Below are 14,830 nucleotides of genomic sequence, written 5' to 3' on the forward strand. Positions count from 1 at the left end.
CACACACTTTGGGAAGTGGGAACTAATGTCTGGAGGTGGTGGTGCAGTGGGTGCAAGCACCACCTCTGGAACCACACCCAATGCTGTCCCTGTATTGGTATACCTTTAAGGCCTTAAATTGAGATTTTTTTATTTTTTTTTTTCTATTTATTTTTTGGGCTTTCTGTATTTTTCACCCATCCCAATTTAGTTGTTATGCCAATTCCCACGCATTGCCCCCAGTGGTGCAGTCGTAATATTGGAACTGCCCGGACGCCACGTGCACGCGCGCGCGCATAGAACAGATTATTATTATATTTTTTTTTAAACCTTCTTTTTTAGCGTTTATCGCTTTTCTGGTCAAGCATGACCGACAGATACAGGGTGAAACGGGATATAGATCGGGGGAAGACATTCTGACAAATGACGGCGGGTCCGGGAATCGAACTCGGAGTCCACCAGATCCGTGACGCAGCACGGTTTTCCCCGACGCAGAAATAGCGCCGAGATATGCGGTGAGCTACTGGAGCTCCCCAGAACAGATTATTATTATGCAGAATAAATAGTAGGAAACATGTTTGTATAGGAAATTACTAGTTTTAGTTTAGTTTTTGTAAATATTGCCTTGAAATAGAGAAGCTGAAAAAGGTAGCAGGATGTAGCCTTCAATATATAAAGAAATTATATTGTCAACAGATATGGTTGAAAAACAAACAATGTTTTAAATGTAATTGTAGTTACAATTTCTTTAATTGAATGAACTTAAACTAGAAAAGTAAATACAAACTAAATTAACAATGTAACTTAGTTTACAGAAGGACAGTTTCCTTCTGAAGCACAACTTAATGCCTCATCCTTGATCCTTCCAGTCGGGACCATTGTCACATAGTGAGAGGTTCCACAGCTCAAGCAAACCCCCACCAATTGGTACAGGCTTGTATTTTGGTTTGGCTCTTCTCGTTCTTTGTTATGCTATCGGTATCCTATTATTATGCAAAGTTTAGGTGATAGATAAGTGCCGGCCGCTGGGTACTTGGCGCACGGCGCGACGAGTCCAGTGACAATTGTGAATGCATTTTTGTGTGTGCGCGCGCGCACATCTGTGCGCGATTGCGCATACTTCTGCTCAGCGAACTACTAGGACGGCGTGGTACCCCGTCCACCCACCACTGCATCCCTGATTGCCCCACTGTCGGCCTGGGGAGGGTGTAGAACTACCACATGCCTCCTCCGATACATGTGGAGTCGCCAGCCGCTTCTTTTCACCCGACAGCGAGGAGTTTCACCGGGGGAACGTAACGCATGCAGAGGTTCACGGCACGCCGGCTATTTCTCCCAGATCCCCTCCCTGCTGAACAGGCGCCCGACCGACCAGTAGAGTCGCAGTTTACAATGACCAGTCCGGGGGCGGTTAGGTGGCGTAGCGGAGATTGCGTTCGTCACCAACCCCGGAGCTGTGAGCTGTTCGAATCCAGCTCACAGCTCCGGGGTTGTCACCAGCTTGGCTGGCCGTTCACACTAATACAATTGGCTGTATTAGAGGGTGGGAGAAGCTGGCGGGGTGGGTCCGGGTCGTTGTAAACAGCGACTCCTACAGTTCGGTCGGGGCGCCTGCTAAGCGCGGATAGGGCCTGAGTGGGATAGTGTGATCCTTCCACACGCTACGCCCTCTCAGGGAGGATCCGCGCTGCCAGGTGAAAAGAAGCGGTTGATTGGCTGGACGTGTGTCGGAGGAAGCACGTGATAGCCTCCACTCTCCCAGATGATCTGACTGTGGGGGGTAAGTGCGCAGCGACCAGGAAGGGGACTGGGAATTGGCATACGACTAACATTGGGATGGGAGAAAAATCTGAGGAAAATGGAGGGGGAAAAAGATTAAAAAAAAAACAATGACCAGTCCGTCTCTCTCCCTCTCTATCTCTCTCTCCCTCCCTCTCTCTGTCTCTCTCTCTCCCTCTCTATCTCTCTCTCTCTCTCCCCCAAAGGTATCTGCCAGTGCAGGTGGGTGACTTGTCACTCAAAGCGCATTGCGAGTACGGGCAGAGCCCAGCCAAAAACAGCTTGGAATCTGGAAGGGCAGAAAGTTGTCCACCAAAGTACTTGATTAAAAATACATAACAGGGCGGCTAGGTGGTGTAGTGGGCAAGGCGCTCGCCATCAACGCTGGAGACGCTGGGTTCGAATCCAGCTCTCGGCGTTGCTATCAGCTTGGCTGGTCGTTCACACTAACACAATTGGCAGTGTTAGGGGTGGGAAAGCTGATGGGTGGGTCCTGGGCACCTGGGCATTGTGGACAGCGACCGCTACAGTTTGGTCGGGGTGCCTGCACAGCGAGGGTAGGATCTGGAGGGAGGTAGTGTGACCTTCCACACGTTACACTCTCCCGGTGAGAATCTGCACTGCCAGGCTGGCTGCCGGCTGGCTGCACATGCATCGGAGGAAAGCATGCGACAGTCTCCGGCCTCCCGGACCAACAGTAGGGGGGAGTGCGCAACAACCAGGAAGGGGGTTGGGAATTGGCATAACGACTAACAGTGGGATGGGAGAAAAATCGGAAAAAAGATAATAAAAAAAAAATACATAATGAATTTTATTGAAAAAAACCTTACAGATGTGTTCCATAGACTCACAGGAATTGTGTAAAATTGCCCAAATAGTGAAAAGAATAGCAAAATAGTTCCCCTTTAAGACTTTTTAATACACCAGTTACCCTGAGAAATACTGGCCATAAAGGGGGAGGGTGGAATGAAGGAAGTAAGAATAGGATGGAAGGCTGCTCAACGAACAATAAACACTATGCAACAACCATCAAATGCACACAGCACACACACCCACACTCACTTAAACAAACAACACACTGCAGCACCCACTCTACACACTTTAGATCACCTAAACACACTTTACACTTTATATTTATTGGTAAAGGATTTGCACTACAACTCGTACACCTTACTGTAAATTGTACCTAAATTGTACCTCATCCCATTTCTGCTCTGCACTATATAGTATTGTATATTAGTACATTGCATAGAATATTGTATATTTTATGGTAACTCAGTTACTTCTATTCTGCATCGAACATTGTACATATGTCTATACTGAACACTGTGACCTTTTTGTACTTCTATTTTACATGCTATACTATTTTATTTCATACTATCTTGTCTAGCACAGTCTCTGGAGCGTAACAGTAAGAAGCATTTTGTATAAAAGTATTCTGTACTTCTGTATGACAACTATTAAAGAAACTTGAAACTTGAGGAAGGAATGAAGGAAGCAAAGAGGGAAGGTAGGAAGGAAGGGAGGAAGTGAGTAATGAAGGAAGGAAGAAGGTTAGGAAGGAAGGAAGGAACCGGGTGAGGAAGAAAAAGAAGGAGGGGACCGGGAGAGAGGGAGGATGGAGAGAGGAAGGAGTGGTGAGAGGGACACGTCCAGACAAGCCTTACCCCTGTACAGCGAGGACACTGCCCAAGGAGGGGGAGGAGGGGGGAGTAGCCGCCTCCTTCAGCCCGGTGGGGGAGCCGTGAGAGGGGGGAGACGTAGAGGGGACGGCCAGGCTCACGGCCACGCCCTCCTCTGTATCTCCTTGATGACCACATTAAAAAAAAAGAAAAAACATTCCGTCATTCATTGATTTAAAACCTGAACCCATTAGCTTTTATAAAAACTGAATCAATGAGGTATAATTGTTGCACAGTTTTAGAGTCATTTGTGACACATGTTTTCAGAAAGCTCACCTGCTGAGGAAGGTCCAGATTCTATCAGGCCGACCTTCACCACCTAGAAGATGTTACATCAGATTAGGGATGAACCCATACTTATACTGCCGGCCCGGCAATCGCTACCAGAGTCTCATGACCGGCACAGAGAGACTCAGGAGCTTCTATCCCCAGGCCATCAGGATGCTCAATGACTATGCAACACTAACTCAACCATCTACATACATTGCATCCACATCCACATGCACACACTTACTTTAAACAAACACTCACCTAAACACTCACTTTAGACACTTTTAACACTACACCATATATCTATTTATTAAAAAAATATTTGCACTACATCCATACCTAATTTTTGTACCTCATTGTCTGCATTTTTACTTCATTGTACTTTAGGTTGTATATTGTACATTAGTATAGTGTTGGAACTTTATTCGTCTTTTACTTTTTTTTTTACTGTATGAAGCACATTCTCAGGGGCTCATACAGAACCAAGCATTTCACTGTAATGTTCATGTAACTTATACGTGACAAATAAAACAAAACTTGAAACTTGAACTTGAACTTACCAGGCCATCGGTGTGTGAATGTGTGAGTGAATGGGTGTTTACAAGTTGTAAAGCACTTTGGATAAAAGCTCTATATAAATGCAGTCTATTTACTTGTCACGCCAAACAATATGGCACAATTACCACATATTCACGCCCAGGTGGGAACAGGGTGGAAGGGAACCCAACCCGAGCCTGACATAAGGGCAGAATGGCCGCAGTGTGAATATGGCACAATGCCACAGCTCACAGGCCGCGGCCGTAATCACCTGTTATTTGATTACAATCAGCTTTCGTTTGTCGAAAGCCAGTACAATTATACATATAATTAACCATAGAATAAAATTATATAATTTGTGATGAATCGTTATAAAGGGGTAGAAATAAAAAAAAAATACGTGTGTATATGTCAAATTAACAGATATATTAGTTTTTATACTTGTTCCAAAATTAAAATCTTTCATTCAATCATTCATTCATCCGACCAAGATATCTGCAATCAAACAGTAGGGTAGTCTTTTAGAAATCAACTGCAGACTACAAAAAGAGCTTAATTATAAAAAAAAAAATGTATTACTCAAAACGCACCGGATCAATTTATGATATATAAGCCGGACTGGCGCCAAAACGGCGACTCGTCTTTCAGGCAAACGTCGCTCCTCCTAGAATGAGCCAGCGAGGCCCTTTCCAACGTGGCGTTTCTGAGAATATCGCCAGTCGCGACCAATGTTCCCTCTAATTTTTTTCCGGTCTGAGCAAACACTCAAACCTCCTGAGCAGACATCAGCAACTACTGAGCAACATACATCACCTGCCGATTAACCGGTTAGTTGATAAGCAGCGGTTTGTAAAAAATCTGAGAATCTTAATTTCCCTCAATGTCTAACATAAAAATATACACATTTTGCTGATACACCGAGAAATAATACAAAAAGGCATATTATATTCCTTAATCAAATATTTATTTGACCATTGATTGACGATACAGAGCAAAGTCCTTACTTTGGCGGCGGCGGTGTGAGTCGTGTCACTAACTTTTGTCTTTTTAGGAGGCTGACTCGTCATTATTTTATTAAGTGAATTATCATGCGACTTCAAGGGTGACCATATTGTGATTTTTTTTTAAAGAGGACACTGCCTTCAGCCTCAAGATACTTAATGATACTCAAAGTTTACTCAAAGATGCCTTATCATTATAATATATTTAAAGTATGCCTGCTCTGTATGGATATAAAATTATTGTTTATATTATTTTATATAACAAAATAATATCTCTCTATAACCAAAGTTACTCAACATGCTGTATTATGCCTAAAGTAATCTATCTGACACATCTCAAGAAAATAACAATCAACCTATGACAATAATATATATTTTTGATTTGATTTTTTATTTGAAGTCTTTATTTCGAACATGCAATGAATACAACAAACAATAACAAAAAGCAAAACAACTCAATCTGCATGTTCGAAAAGTTGTAGGAAGAAGTATACACTTATTTAATCCTACCCCTTTTCCACTACTCAAATGAGTGTACTATTTTAAACATAAAAAAGAAAAGAAAAAAAAAATATATATATATATGCAAAACAAAAAACAAAAACTATATATGTATAAAATAAAATAAAATAGAAAACAAAATAAAAATGTAAACACCCGTGAATATCAAGTCCCTTCCTCATCCCTGTACCTTGTGAACATAATTTCCTTATACATCAGTTTGAATTGTGAATTGTTTGGACATTGCTTTAGCACCACATTTAGACTGTTCCACAGTTTCACTCCACATATCGAGATGCAGTGTTTTCTCATGGTAGTGCGTACGTTTAGCACCTTTAAATTGTGTTCTCCCCTCAGATTATAACCCCCCTCCCTATCAAAGAACAATTCTTGAATGTTTCTTGGAAGTGCATGACTTTTTGCTTTATACATTAATTGTGCCGTTTTAAATTCCACAAGATCATTTAACTTCAATGTCTTTGACTCCAAAAACAATATGTTAGTGTGATCACGATAACCTGCAATGTGAACTATCCTTATGGCCCTTTTTTAGAGTATAAAAAGTGGTTGTAGTGTAGACTTATAATTGTTTCCCCAGACTTCAGCACAGTAATTTAAATATGGTAAAACTAGTGAACAGTAGAGAATGTAGAGTGATTTTCTATCCAGAATGTGCTTTAATTTACTCATAACTGAAATGCTTCGTGAGAGTTTAGATTGGACATGTTTTATGTGAGGTTTCCAACAGATTTTATGGTCTATTATTACACCTAGGAATTTATTTTCATAAACTCTTTCAATAATCATATCATTTATGTTAACTTGTACCTGAGTATCCAATCTACAGTTTCCAAACAACATAACAACATTTTCAAGTCTTACTGGACAAAATAAATAACAAGAAAAATATGAAGTAATGTTCTAAATAATACCTCTTCTGTATTAGAAAATCCAGCTTAAAAAATATATCTTTGTATCTTTTCAATGTAATGTAAATTATAAAACAGTAACCTCACAAAGATACTAATTTAAAAGTGCACTATGCAGTTTCAGATTTGTTGCAATTAGTGTACTAAACAAATTTATTACACACATAATCCTTAGAATGATTGTATCATAACCAAAACATCATTTTGAGGCATCAAAATAGTTTTCAATTATTTTCTTTCTCTCTGTATAGCTGCATGCTTCAATCAATTCGGTCAACTTTGCGATCAAACTCTCGCCTCGCACTGCTTTGTTTGTAATGTTTTTCTGTGTCCATGTGAGCTTTGAGATCGCCACCACTTTTATTAGACACAGAAACATATGGTCAAGCTTTGCATGCATTGCACTCCGCTTCCAATTAGTCTCGCCCGGGACGATAAATTGGGAATTTTCTCTGCAGTTAATCTGTAATGTACATTTTCGCGTTTGCATTGCAAGGAGCCAGCGATGCTGGTCGGATCTGTCCGCTTCCTGCTCTGTTGTGTGTGTCTGTGTGAGCGCGCAGTAGCGACGCCCACAAAGCACTGAAAGCGAGGCTTCTCTTGGTAACGTCACACGCAACAGGTTACCGTAGTATTCGGTGCAACGCGCCAGTCAATTTAACTACATGCATACATTTTTACACAAACGTTTCTGTGCGCAACAGATTTCAGATGTGCGCGGGAGCGTTTTGCCATGTGCGCGCGCGCGCACGGGCGCACCTTAGGGGGAACATTGGTTGCGACTGAATCCTTCAGACCGCGGTTTGGCCGGCGTTCCCTGCGGAAGACGACTCGATGTCGACGTGTCCCTCCCTGCTCAGACCTGTCCCTCCCTGTCCCTCCCTGCTCAGACCTGTCCCTCCCTGTCCCTCCCTGCTCAGACCTGTCCCTCCCTGCTCAGACCTGTCCCTCCCTGCTCAGACCTGTCCCTCCCTGCTCAGACCTGTCCCTCCCTGTCCCTCCCTGCTCAGACCTGTCCCTCCCTGCTCAGACCTGTCCCTCCCTGTCCCTCCCTGCTCAGACCTGTCCCTCCCTGCTCAGACCTGTCCCTCCCTGTCCCTCTCTGCTCAGACCTGTCCCTCCCTGCTCAGACCTGTCCCTCCCTGCTCAGACCTGTCCCTCCCTGCTCAGACCTGTCCCTCCCTGTCCCTCTCTGCTCAGACCTGTCCCTCCCTGCTCAGACCTGTCCCTCCCTGCTCAGACCTGTCCCTCCCTGCTCAGACCTGTCCCTCCCTGCTCAGACCTGTCCCTCCCTGCTCAGACCTGTCCCTCCCTGTCCCTCCCTGCTCAGACCTGTCCCTCCATGCTCAGACCTGTCCCTCCCTCTGCTCAGCTCCATATCGACGTGTCCCTCCCTGATATCGACGTGTCCTTCCCCTGCTCAGCTCGGGACAGAAAAAGGTGCCAGAACTGAACATAAAACCAATTCCAACAAGAAACCCCGATTCTCAATTTATATAATTTGGCTTGTAACCGATTCTCTTTAAGTTAATGATATGCCATATTTCAACTAGCCCCTTTTCCTGGACTCAACGTTCGTGGCACCCATTACAGGAACAGAGACAAACAATAAAATTCAGCATCTTGAGAAAAATAAATAAATAAAACTTACTCCAATGAAAGGAATGAACTTCTGGTAAGAGTCTTCGTCACGCCTGGGATGAGAGAGAGAGAGAGAGAGAGAGAGAGAGAGACACACACAGAAGTAGCTTTTAGAAGTGAGGTATTAGAACGAGTAATGAGCTCTGCAGAAACACAGTTTCAATAAGTCGTCTTCTTCTCCAAACTGCGTCAAATCAGACCTCCTCCTCATTTAGAAGCTAACGTTAACAGTCCACTAGTTCACCTACTGCCTTTGCTTTGAGGCCAGACTGCCTGTGCTTTGAGGCCAGACTGCCTTTGCTTTGAGGCCAGACTGCCTTTGCTTTGAGGCCAGACTGCCTTTGCTTTGAGGCCAGACTGCCTGTGCTTTGAGGCCAGACTGCCTTTGCTTTGAGGCCAGACTGCCTTTGCTTTGAGGCCAGACTGCCTGTGCTTTGAGGCCAGACTGCCTTTGCTTTGAGGCCAGACTGCCTGTGCTTTGAGGCCAGACTGCCTTTGCTTTGAGGCCAGACTGCCTTTGCTTTGAGGCCAGACTGCCTTTGCTTTGAGGCCAGACTGCCTTTGCTTTGAGGCTAGACTGCCTGTGCTTTGAGGCTAGACTGCCTGTGCTTTGAGGCCAGACTGCCTTTGCTTTGAGGCCAGACTGCCTGTGCTTTGAGGCTAGACTGCCTTTGCTTTGAGGCCAGACTGCCTTTGCTTTGAGGCCAGACTGCCTTTGCTTTGAGGCTAGACTGCCTGTGCTTTGAGGCTAGACTGCCTGTGCTTTGAGGCTAGACTGCCTGTGCTGGACCTCCCCACACAGGTCTACACAACGAGACAAAGCATTTCCATAACGATACTTTGGACCATATGATGTCTACACTGCTCAGAAATAGGGGGGGGGGGGGGCAACAGTGGCTCAGGAGGTAGAGCGGTCGCCTGGTAATCGGAAGATTCCCGGTCCGATTCCCTCTCTTCCCGGCAGCGTGTCGAAGTGTCCTTGATCGAAGTGTCCTTGATCAGGCCTATAAATGACCTTATTATGGCCAAGTCATACATCTATGGATCGGCCCAAATCTCCTATTTCCTGTTGTTTTGCTGTTTTGATAGGGTTGTTAAAGTTCTGTACGGCAAGTCAGCAGGAAGGGTAAAATTCTATCAGCTGAGTAACAATGTTCATCAAAGTGTTGAAACTTGAGTGTTGAGTGCATAGTAGTAAAGACATATTAGTAGGGATGTAGGGATTAGTAGGGATCACGTTTTTTTGCTCCCGATCCGATCCCGATCATGTGATTTTGAGTATCTACCGATACCGATATTTCCCGATCCGATCAAAAAAAAAAAAAAAAAAAATATATATATATATATTATTATTTTTCTTTATATATTTTTTTTTATTCAACAAACATGACCATGTTCACGTCTTAAACTCATACTGAGGCCTTAGTTTTGGTTTTAAATTGCATATCATCATTCATTTATTTATTGTCACACAGAGCAGAAGAATTTTGCCAAAACAAACCAATAGTATCCAGCTGCAGAACGGCAGACCAGCCACACTCTCAGACCCAAACGCATTTCCTTTGATTTAATTATACATCAAATGATTTATGAAGTTAATTTTTCACCTGGATAACGTCAACATTCAGGGTGAATGTAATATGAGAAATTGGGATTAAAAACAAAAAGATTATTAAAAAAATATATATTAATTTGGGTCTGCTGGTCTGCCGTTCTGCAGCTGGATACTATTGGTTTGTTTTGGTAAAATTCTTCTGCTCTGTGTGACAATAAATAAATGAATGATGATATGCAATTTAAAACCACAACTAAGGCCTCAGTATGAGTTTAAGACGTGAACATGGTCATGTCTACACTGCTCAGAAATAGGGGGGGGGGGGGCAACAGTGGCTCAGGAGGTAGAGCGGTCGCCTGGTAATCGGAAGATTCCCGGTCCGATTCCCTCTCTTCCCGGCAGCGTGTCGAAGTGTCCTTGAGCGAGTCACTTAACCCTGAATTGTGAATGTGTGAGTGAATGGCTGAATGTGAGGCATACAATTGTAAAGTGCTTTGGATAAAAGTGCTATATAAATGCAGTCCATTCCGTTTTGTCCAACTATATATACACAGTGTGTGTGTGTGTGTGTGTGTGTGTGTGTGTGTGTGTGTATGTGTGTGTGTGTGTGTGTGTGTGTACTCACGTCTTGTGTTTGCAGGTGAGCATGGCCTCAGCGATGGGTAACTGGTGTGTTACTGTGGCTTCACTGATGTACTGGGAGATTCTGCCTGCTACATCCAACTGATCTAGAGGGAGGAGACAAGACTGGTTAAGAGTGTGAGTGTGAGTGTGTGTGTATTGTAAGAGTGTTTAACCTGTTAAAGGGGAACTCCAACATTTTGGGAAATTAGCTTATTTAACATCTTCCCTGCAGTTAGACAAGAAGATACATACCTTTTTTGTCTCTGTGCGTGCATTTTAGCTTTGGGAATAGACGCTCCGTTAGCATAGCTTAGCTTCATCACTGGAAGTGAGGCAGGACAGTAGCCTTACAGTGCCTTACAGTGTATTGCAAGGTCTGACATTGACCAAATTTGATATGCATGACCTTGGTGGGCTCTAGGTCAACTCCTGAAAAGGGGGTCAATGTCAGACCTTGCAATCAAAAGTTAGGGGGCGCACTGAAATTATGGCAAGGGTTATTAGCCCCCTAACTTTTGATTGCAAAGTCTGACATTGACCCCCTTTTCAGGAGTTGACCTAGAGCCCACCAAGGTCATGCATATCAAGTTTGGTCAATGTCAGACCTTGCAATACACCAGGTACTTTTTCGGTACTTTTTTAGTCCCTGCTCGAGTCTGGTTCCAAGCGCGAGCCAAGCGGGTAGAACTGGTACTATAAAAGTCACGTGAAACACTGCAGACCACTGATTGGTCAGAAGAGAGACGCGTCACGGAGAGTCTGAACTGGTCTGAACGAAAACAGAAAGCCGCCATCTTTAATGTCTCGCATAGGATTTCATTATGGTTGCAGCAGGCACAAGTTCAATAAACAAACGATACAGTCAGTGTATTCTGCCTCATTTATTGATTAAAGAAAACCGACATCAACACAATTTGCCACCGAGCGGAGAGTTTAGTCTCGCAAAAAGATCGCTGACTTGTTAAGGCTTAAGCTCCACAACGGTGGAAGGAATGTTCTAATGTGCTAATGTTGCTAGCGTTTGAGCATGGCTATCGTACATAGCGGGATCAATATAACTCGCTATTGATTGTTTGTATGAGTAACGTTAATGCTAGTAGAATAGACACAACGTGAGGTAATCACCATCCATTTTAAACCGGTTATTACCTAATGCTAACGTTAGCAAATAGACGCGACTGGTAACGTTACAGCGTTGTTGTTAGCCTAATGCTGTTAGCATATATAGACAGCCTAGCTGACGTTAACGCTTGTAGAATAGACTCAATGAGGGGTAACGTTAGCGTTAGCAGAATAGACACAACGAGAGTCTCGTTAATGTTGTTATTGATTGATTGAAAACTGTGTTTTACTCTGGCTTGCCAAGCTCATAGCCCCTTTCGTGACTGTGATGCACCGAGTGAATCCACAGTCACTTGCTCCTTAATAGGAAACCAACCTAGATTTACCATGAAGGACTGGTTCTGGCCGAACCGTTCGTTATACAAGTATCACAGAGACATTTCAAAGGTACTCACAGTTGCACGAGGGTTTCGGACAGAGATACGGGATGGTTTGAAAGCTCGGCGTTGCTAATAAACATTTTAAATATTTTTTATAAACTGCTCAACACTGCATTATTTCCGGCGTTGGCTGCCTGGTGTGATCACAGCGCATGCGCATCATGCACCCAACGCCGGAAATAATGCCGTTTTGAGCAGTTTATAAAAAATATTTTAAATGTTTATTAGCAACGCCAAGCTTTCAAACCATCCCGTATCTCTGTCCGAAACCCTCGTGCAACTGTGAGTACATTTGAAATGTCTCTGTGATACTTGTATAACGAACAGTTCGGCCAGAACCAGTCCTTCAGGGTAAATCTAGGTTGGTTTCCTATTGAGGATCAAGTGACTGTGGATTCACTCGGTGAGCTCTCATGCTGATCACCAGCAGCCCCGCCTCCCCACACGGAGACAAACTGAGTACTTTATTTTAGTACCTGCAGTGGAAAAGCAACATGGTACCAGGTACCTAAAGCGAGTAGAGTAGAGTAGAGTAGAGTCGAGTAGGTACTATGCAGTGGAAAAGCGCCATAAGAAGGTTAGTGTTTATTTTTCTTCTTAACACTTTGATCGCCATGGTTAAATTCATAATTTACCATCCCTAGCCAGCTCTATTTGTCTATGGAGAAGTTCCCCTTCTTTGCAGGGCTATAACTTTTTAAATTCTATTGCTAAATTGACATTATTATGGCCCATTCAATGTCCTATATTAGGGATGCCCCGATCACGTTTTTTGCCACCGATACCGATCACCGATCGTTGTGAGCCATATCGGCCGATACCGATCCGATACCGATTGTTTTTGATTAAAAAGAAATTAAAAATTATTTTATATAATTTTTTTTTTTTTATAAAATATATATATTATATAATTAGACTTGTACTTGTATTATCTGCGAGACATCGCCACCACGCAACAAGTCAAAATGCTCGCTATCTGCAAACAGCTCCACTGTCTGTGTACTCTAGTAGCCTCCAGCTCCAAAAAGGATTCTCCGGCGCTGCAGCTGGACCCTATTGGTAACGTTACGGTTCTTTGGTCATTTCACATTCAGCAAGCCCTCAGCTACAATACGCATTGAATCAATGTTATAAGACATTGATATCAAGAGCTATCTGTAGCTACTGCTAGCCGGCTAGATGACGTTAAGACAGAACTTTAGTTCAATGGGACATTTCGTTTTGAACAGAGAACTAACGTCAGCTAACGCAAGCTAACGCAAGCTAACGGAGGTATGAACATGGACTACTAGACTTTCTGGATCATTTGTTGATATCAGGAGCTATCAGTAGCTAGCCGGCTAAATACCGTTAGACAATGCCTACTAAACGTGAATAGTTTGATTTTGTTGATTTTGTTTAAACAGTAACGATAGCTAGGTAGCTAACGTTAGCTCAGGTCGAATGCACTACAGACTCGAGCAGAGGAGCCGCCTCTCAGTCCTCAGTGTTTACAAACTCTACACGGGGGCGGGCGGGGCTAGGGAGGAGGAGCAGCGGCAGTTTGCAGGTCGTGTGTGTCTGAGACAGACAGCGAGTGAGACCTTCGCTTGATCGGTTTCCGCGATCGGCGAATATGACTCATTATCGGAATTCACAGATTGCATATTTATACTGAGTATCGGCCGATAACGATCGGTGGCCGATAACGATCGGTGGCCGATAACGATCGGTGGCCGATCGATCGGGGCATCCCTATCCTATATATATTGTTCAGGGTGTAGCAACGTTATACTTTTTCATTCACATATTCATACTAAAATATGGTCTAAAGTATAAGTATGTTTTTATCGTTTTCTGCAGCTTTCTCCAGAACTTGATTTATAGCCCCAAATGCATTATATTGATGATCAAATACAGTTTGGTAGCGATCGGTGCCAGATAAAAAATTTCAACTGGAGGTACTTCTAGAAGTTACTACGTATCATCTGATGTTGACCGGATGGTCGGGGGGTCGTTTATAATTCCGTGGGCAACGTTATATCATTCATCTAGTGTGGGTCATATGATCATCAGAGCAGTTTATATGGAACACGTTAGAAAATAACGCTGGATCTTACCGTATCTTCCTCGCGCCGTTGGACGATCAGCTTGGAGTAGACAGTTTTCGATTATGGGATGTTGATCTAGATGAACCATTTCCAGGTTGTATAATACTATATACGTCCAAATAACGTTGTTTATTGAGTTAGGGCGAGCGATTGATTATCCAGTGTGTCGAGATGGAGTCCGGCTAACGATTGCGAGTGCCCGGACGAAATATGGATGAGCACTTCCTGTTTGGCGCGTCACTTCCTGTTGGCCGATCGGCCACCAGATGGCGCTCTTGAACCATTAGAAAGTTGAGTGGAGCTCAGCAGTATATCTCAGGTCCCCGGAGGAGAAATATGATTTCGATCACAGATTTTTGAAATATTGATATCAAAGACGTGTTACGGCGTCTTCGGCAGAATGAGCATGGCGGGGAAAGACGAGTTCCAGCGTCTTCGGCGATTAAAGTGTTAATTTCAGATATTGATTGAAGAAGTGTGTTTTAGTCGATGGCGAAAGATTGGTTTCGGCTCCTAACTGTGGTGGGATGTTCGTTCCACCATTGTGGAGCAAGGACCGAGAATAGGCAGCTTCTCCTTGATGACCCTCCAGGAGCTCGGATAGAATGGGTCTGAGGCGGCCAGAGGACGTAGAGTGGAGGGGTCTTGAGGGTGTGTAGTTGTTAGAGACCATTGACTGGAGGTAGACAGTGTGTGTGTGTGTGTGTGTGTGTGTGTGTGTGTGTGTGTGTGTGTGTGTG

General features: G+C 43.7%; 1 protein-coding gene across 1 annotated transcript in view; it reads right to left on the bottom strand.

Annotated features, from left to right (window-relative positions):
- The window catches only part of pacs1 (phosphofurin acidic cluster sorting protein 1), a 285,532-nt gene that overhangs the window by 31,749 nt on the left and 238,953 nt on the right, over positions 1–14,830 (bottom strand). Inside the window, exons 16-19 of the mRNA XM_084312165.1 lie at positions 10,500–10,602; positions 8,330–8,372; positions 3,717–3,759; positions 3,426–3,564 (exon numbers count right to left, since the gene is read on the bottom strand). Coding sequence (XP_084168291.1) covers positions 3,426–3,564; positions 3,717–3,759; positions 8,330–8,372; positions 10,500–10,602 — 328 coding nt within the window. The remainder of the gene's footprint in view (positions 1–3,425; positions 3,565–3,716; positions 3,760–8,329; positions 8,373–10,499; positions 10,603–14,830) is intronic.

Source organism: Notolepis coatsorum, assembly GCF_963971535.1.
Source record: "Notolepis coatsorum genome assembly, chromosome: 4".
Taxonomy (NCBI): Eukaryota; Metazoa; Chordata; class Actinopteri; order Aulopiformes; family Paralepididae; genus Notolepis; species Notolepis coatsorum.